The sequence below is a fragment of the Anguilla anguilla genome, chromosome 8 (genome assembly GCF_013347855.1).
Source record: "Anguilla anguilla isolate fAngAng1 chromosome 8, fAngAng1.pri, whole genome shotgun sequence".
Lineage (NCBI taxonomy): Eukaryota > Metazoa > Chordata > Actinopteri > Anguilliformes > Anguillidae > Anguilla > Anguilla anguilla.
Window position 1 is genome coordinate 22,809,790 of NC_049208.1, and position 7,062 is coordinate 22,816,851.

Sequence of the window (7,062 nt, forward strand, 5' to 3'; positions counted from 1 at the left end):
CTGTCTGTTGATCTTTCTCATGCCACAAACGTGCGACGTTGAAGAGCCGATAGGTCATCCAAATCGATTAACCCCTTTTGTTAGGCCTCAGTGTACCCTTCCTGAAGTTACAAAAATCTTCTTTTTGGCAGCTATCAAGATTTCCCCTGAAAACCCAAAAAATGTCTAATCAACAACATTAATCAGAATATTATTCTCTTAAACAGGAAGATAATTTTTTCTTGTGCTGGCAGATACGCATTTTGTGTATTTAGTGTGTTTTTACTTGACTACATTTTTAATCAGCATTTCACTGGATTAATCTGGTTAATGGCTTGAAAATTCTTCCAGTCCGATACATGATGGGATATTGGAGGTAGTGGGCTCATATCAAATTGTACATCTACTAAGTGCATTTGTGAAGAGCTTGGTTACTGTTACCAAGTCAATTCACCAAGAGTGACAATCTCAAATCTGCATCATCTCAAATCTTCACACAACTGTAGCTGGAGAAATACAGATTAAGGTGGCTATCCAACAGAGAAACTGTATGTGTTTTATTTATACATATCCTCAGGAAATACCATAGAATACCGCCATGCCTCAGGATGAATACAGCCTCCAAGCCTTGCCTGATTGAAGATGATGTGAAATTGCAGGTCTATTAGATGCACCTCTCATCTTAGCTCATACAATATGGCAGCGCATGCTGTCCTGTGAGGGTACATTATTCATCCTGTGCATACCTACACAGTGGATAATGCGTAGTGTTTAATTACAATGCATTAGTTAAAATGCAAACGGTAGTCCTCAGATCTTGAGAGCGTATCCCCGTTCTCCTACACAAGGGCAGCCGCTGGGGAAATCCTCCAAAAAAACCTATTTTTTTATGAAAATGTTTTGATAAATAACAAATGCGTGCTTTCAAAGCAACCCAGCATGCTAGGAACACGCGCCCTTTTATTTCGACGCTCCAGAGTAACACGTAATGCAAACACTTTGTGCATTATCTGCCATATCAATAATTCAGAATGTGTAAGGAATGAACAAGTAGACAGTTGTACTGAGCTGGTCCCCATCCCCTCCACCCCCTCCTCTAGGTGTCCGGTGATTGGTTGCGATGGCCAAGGGCACGTATCGGGTAAATACACATCGCACCGAAGCGCAGGAAGCTGCCCCATCGCTGCCAAGAGACAGAAGGAGAGCTCTATTAATGGATCCACCTTCTCCTGGAAAGTCTGCAAACAGGAGCTGCCCCACTGTCCACTGCCCGGCTGTAATGGACTGGGTCACGCCAATAACGTGTTTGTCACTCACAGAAGGTACTTCCTCTCTCTCTCTGTCTCTCGCTCTCTCCCTCTCTCTCTCTCTTTCGCTGTTCTGTGAAGGGCTGCCCTCTCATTTCTGCTTTGCTCTCTCAGGCCAGACAGTTTTCTGTTGAGCACTTCAGAGGTCATTACTGAGGATATCAACAGGGTGTCAATTAAGAGGAGCTAATACCTCTAGCTGTGCTCGCAATGGTAAATATCATTAATATCTGATTAAATGTGAATTAATTCTTCTCCCCCATGGACTTTTTCATTGAGCAGTTTGTCTGGGTGCCCGCTGAACGCCCAGACTATCAAGAAGAAGCTATCAGGAGACGAGATGATGACCATTAAACTGAAAGCAAGCAGCGGTAAGCCCTGTAAAAATTCCTACTCAGCAGGCACAGAAATTAATGTCAGGTCAGCATTAATGCACTCAAGCCTTTGAAATCATGAGTTTTGGGACCGTGTGGCCATAATGTAAACTTGCATCTGTAGGAACACTTAACCTCCCGTCTGTTTTTGTTTGCTGAGAGAGCACTGTTGCTCTTCCTGGTCTGGTAGAACGTGCTGTTTAGCAAACAGTCATATATATATATATATATATATATATATATATATATATATATATATATATATATACATACATACATACATACATACCATACTGTATATATTTCCATATTTTTAACTGTATAATGTGAAATTTGGGAAAAGTAAAAAAAAAAAAAAGATGTGTAAAGCTGAAATAAAAAAAATGTGCTTTCAAACAGGCATAGAAAACAATGAGGACATGCAGGACTTGGACAACGAGATCAAGGAACTGAACGAGTCCAACCTGAAAATAGAGGCCGACATGATGCAGCTGCAGACGCAGGTGAGCAGAGTCTCAGCCTTCCACCTGCTCTTCTTCCTCATCGCATTTCATCAATGAAAAGTTAATCAGATGCACTGTGTTCCGTTTGACGCATTTGCGTGTGCGGCTGGGCGTTGGGGGGAGCTCACAAACACCAGCAGGCGTCAGCGCAGTCAGGTAGAAGTGGCTCTCGGCTCAGCGTAATATGCCAGCGAATTTGGAAGAGCTTGACCCAGCGGTAATTATTCCTTGTCTCAGCCTACTGTTTATGACTAAACCCATCTTGCTCCGAGGCTATGAGGCATGTGGCAAAACAGGACGGGATGGGGAGTCGTGGGTAACGTATTCTTTTTGGAGGTTTGACGGAATTGGCCTCTCGTTTCGTCATTAATGGCAGATATCGTCGATGGAGTGCAACCTCAAAACGATCGAGGAGGAGAACAAGATGATCGAGCAACACAATGACAGCCTCCTGAAAGAGCTGGCCCGCCTGAGCCAGGCCCTAATCAACAGCCTCACCGACATCCAACTCCCCCAAATGGTATGACACGCTCATAATCCACACTCACGCCCTAACCACTTTCTCAAAGCCTACCTCTCACCTCTAATCGCCGGCAGGAGAAATACCTCACTACCATTACTTCAGACATCAATACTTCAGATATTCCTGAAACAACATTAGTTCAATCAGTATTCATTAACTGTGCTTCGACATTGAAAGGAACACGGTTTCCACAGTGTTTTACTTATACAGTGTTTTTACATTCTGTCCTTGCTAAGTTCAGGATTTTATTTATTTATTTATTTATTTATTTATTTATTTATTTATTATCAATTTTATTATTGTTATTGTTCTTGTCATTTTTTACAACTTTATTGATATTTGTTGGTTATCTGCTTTGTATTTATCTTAATTGGAAAGTATGTTGAGAACACTACGAAAAGCAGAGCCTGGAGTAAAGTTTATTATTATTATTATTATTATTATTATTATTATTATTATTATTATTACTACAATAGTTTGGCGGCCTCTCCAGGGTGTATTCCTGCCTCTTGCCCATTGCACACTGGCATAGGCTCCAGCACCCCCTGCGACCCTGCCGAGGATGGGCGGGTATAGATAATGGATGGATGGATGGATGGATGGATTATTATTATTATTATTATTATTTTGATTTGCCATGCCTGCTTCAGGGATATGTACTCTGCAAATCACACTGCACAAGAACAACTCACTTTGGAAACCTGGCAGAGAAACAGCTAAGCCTATTAGATTTTATTGCTATTTGTTTTTTGTTTTGCATTTTTTTTAAAGCAACTGGTGTCAGAAATACCCTCTCTTGGTCCAGTATTTAACAAAAGCCTGTTTTGTGGCAATTACAGCGGCCATATTCAACACCATAGATGGACGTTGCATTACCGGCACAAAGGCAAATAACTTTACACCAAATAACTGCCAGCTTTTCTGGACTGTATTTATTCTGTTGGTTAATAACACTGAATAATTAGTGCAGATATTTATGTATTAGCCTTGTGTATTATTTATTTATTTATTTATTTATTACTTCAGCCTTTTAACATTTTAACAGAGACTGTTTTTAATGTTGTTTCAGGGGCCAATAAGTGAGCAGAACTTTGAAGCTTATGTGAACACGTTGACAGACATGTACAACAACTCAGAACATGACTACTCTCCTGAATGTAAGGCTCTTTTGGAAAGCATAAAACAAGCAGTGAAGGGCATTCATGTGTGAGTGTTCCAGTGAGCGTACGGTGTCTCTGTGTTAGGAAAATGCTTCTGAGAGCATAGATCCTTATGGGAATGTCTGGTTTGGTTGTATGTCCTTGAAAGACTTTTGAAACTGCTTTTCCGTTTCACAGCATACACGTTGCACTGAAAAAAAGTCGTACCAATACCAGCCGTGATAGGATGTGGACTTTAAAACAACAATATATTTCTTTTTTTGTGGATTTCCCCCCTTGCACTTAGTTTTTATGTAGTTTTATGGTCAATTAATTCTGTATTTGTTATATTTATGTATGCTAAAATGTAATATTATTTATTGTCTTAATTTATTTGTTTATTTATAGTTTTTTTTATTTATTCCTACCATATTTTAACAGCAAAAATTATTAATTGTACAGTTTCTCTAAAGTAACCCAGTTGCCAGCTTAATATGTTGGACAGCAAAAAAAAAATGCTTTCTGCACATTGTATATAACATTATAGCACCTTCCACGTCAATATTATTTTAATAGAACTCTTTATTACTGTAATACAAAGAAAACATTATGTAATGTCATTTTACCGTGAAACATGGGCCAGTGCTGCCATCTGGTGGCGATAAGTGTGCAAATCCCCAATACAAGTAATGGATGGAAATAGACTAACTCCTTGTAGCTACAAACACATGCAAAATAATCTAAACTTGTCCATTGTTTTAATGGTTTTTGGTTAATATTAAACAACAAAATTGTGTTTAAATGTATGGCACATTGACACATCATACTGAGTACTAATAAAAGAAAATGTAATTCCTAATATTATCTTTTTTAACACATTTTAAAGTTATTGGTGTCAAATAATATCAGTTTAGTACTCTTGACCAGAATGACCTGTTGACAAGATGCAACCATATTAAAGTTATTTTGATGCGCTGAATATGTGATCCATGCAGATTTCAGCCCTTAGAACATAACTGCTAAGAAAAAAGGTGACAATATAACACTGCAAATTTATAACTGTAACTGTGTTCATTTCCTAAACTGTATTGATATGAACTGCCTTTTGTGTGCACACCCCTTGTGTGCATATATGTGCCTAAGTGTAAATGTGTACATGAAATATAGTTTTCTCTGTTTTGTGGTACGATAGTATTATGTGAAATTGTGTCTAATTTATTATACAGTACAATTATTTTTTAAGAAATAAGTAGTGAGAGATGTTTTTTCTAGCTTGGGTGCGCAACTGTCTATAAACCATTTCATATACTGTATGTAAGCACAGCGGAAGTACTGCTGGCGCCAGGGTCAGTTCATTTTATGCGCTGTGGTGAGAACTTGCGCAATAAGTTACACTCAAAAAAAACGAATTTATGGCAGCATTACTTTTTTCGTCACACAACCTGAAAAAAAGCCCAGATTATGACAGAAAGTAATACTACCTCAAATGAGTTAAAGGCGGAAGATACGTATTTAAAATGGATTGACCCTGTGGTTTCAGCTATGGGCTGCTACTGTATTGGAGGAAGAGCCTGCAAGACAATGACATACGATTGATATTATTTGGCTCATGAAAATAACTCCCCGTAGTACCAATCTCCCATTCTTTTTTAATTATCACATCAAAGGCTCTCTTCATGGAAAGGCAACCACCAAAGTTTGATTTCTTTTTTTTTGTTGTTTTTATCACTGAAGACAAAATTCATTACAGTTCCCCTTACTAAATAAAAAGTTAGCCAGCCATATATAATAGAATATAACTGTACAATGTATTTTTTTTTCCTGTTCAGTGTGTTTATAATGTATATACCTGTACTAATATTCCTACAGTAACTGGTTTCTTACCTTTAAGGACTCTAAAGTTACAGAATGTCAGTATGACTTTCATGGCACTATTTTAATCAATACTTACCAAGTCATATTTCTGCCCGGAATAATTTCTCTTCTCATACAATAAGAAATGTTTAAGCAATAAATACCGCTGCACAATTAGTCAAAACATTGTTTCAGATTAGCCAAAGTAAATGCATAAGTATTATTGTACCCTGTTGTGTCTAAAGGGATATTTTACAGACATTGGAAGGACAATAAATTGTTATTCAGCTCCAACTGAAGTGAAATTTATTCGTAATGTACTATTCAGAAGTGTTCCAGTACTTTGATTGCATCTTTTTTGCACAAATATTTCTTTTTAACTTTTGTAAATATTAAGTGACAAATACCAAGAAAAAAGGGGAAGAAATTCAAGAAATTCCTTTGTTTTTTTTCCAAGTCCAGAGCCCTTGATGTTAGAGTTTATAAATCATGTTTAAGTTTTGTCAAAATTTTTCAGGCTTGTATTGGATTCTAGGATTCTCATCAATGATTGCTATGCTTTAAGTTAGATTAGGGCTACTCCTTTTGTGCCGTTGAAATTGAATCACATGAATTACAACTATAAAACCTGCCAACAGAATGAACATTTGCAATGAAGCGCTTTTATTTTATACAAAAAGAATCAACTCATAGACTGTAATTTTATTAAATTAAACTTAACCATTTTGTTGAAATTCAGTGTATAACTTTATAATTCTGCTTATTTATTTGTAATTGTTAATATTTAATTTATATGCCACGCATTGTTTGCTCAGGAAGTTTTGTGAAGAATATTTATTTTTTCCCTGTTTGTACTTGATGTGTTTTGTAATGTGACCTGGATTTTGTGTCGAACGATATTGGTACTATGAATCTGTATTGTAAATTAGTTTCTTTCTTTTTAATTACAAAGTTCTGCTTTTTCATTTCAAGTAGTTTATATATTGAAGTCCTTATACTTTTACTATTTAAAAAAAAACAGATATGCGCTGTGTTGTACAGTTTGTGTATGGTAGAAATAAACTTTTTAAATGGCTGTGTGAATTATCTGTGTATGCCGTGTAAATGTAGCTATATAATGGATTAAACAATACTGGAAGTCATAGCGTGGTCTTAGATATAACCCAGCATTTAGCAATACTGTGCATTAGCATTTGATTTGTGCGGCTTAACATTAATACTTTCCGGAATAAAAAAGCATGGTCCATTTGGAAAATCATTTGAATTTGAACTGCAGACAGGTCAATATGTTTTGTCTGAAAATATAATTAGTGAATATGCTAATGTACTTTATATTGAGGTGTCATATTGAATTTTAATTGTTATTTTTGTGTTATTTGCTCA

At 36.7% G+C, this 7,062-nt stretch overlaps 1 protein-coding gene across 9 annotated transcripts in view; it reads left to right on the top strand.

The window, feature by feature from the left end:
- Positions 1-6,754, top strand: part of st18 (ST18 C2H2C-type zinc finger transcription factor) — a 101,752-nt gene extending 94,998 nt beyond the window's left edge. For 8 of the 9 annotated variants that reach the window (XM_035431020.1, XM_035431023.1, XM_035431022.1 and 5 more), the window contains 5 exons: positions 1,080-1,301; positions 1,569-1,657; positions 2,060-2,163; positions 2,540-2,683; positions 3,756-6,754. In XM_035431020.1, coding sequence (XP_035286911.1) covers positions 1,080-1,301; positions 1,569-1,657; positions 2,060-2,163; positions 2,540-2,683; positions 3,756-3,896 — 700 coding nt within the window. In that variant the 3' untranslated portion in view covers positions 3,897-6,754. The remainder of the gene's footprint in view (positions 1-1,079; positions 1,302-1,568; positions 1,658-2,059; positions 2,164-2,539; positions 2,684-3,755) is intronic. The other variant, XM_035431021.1, reaches the window with a different exon arrangement.
- Positions 6,755-7,062: the final 308 nt, after the last annotated feature.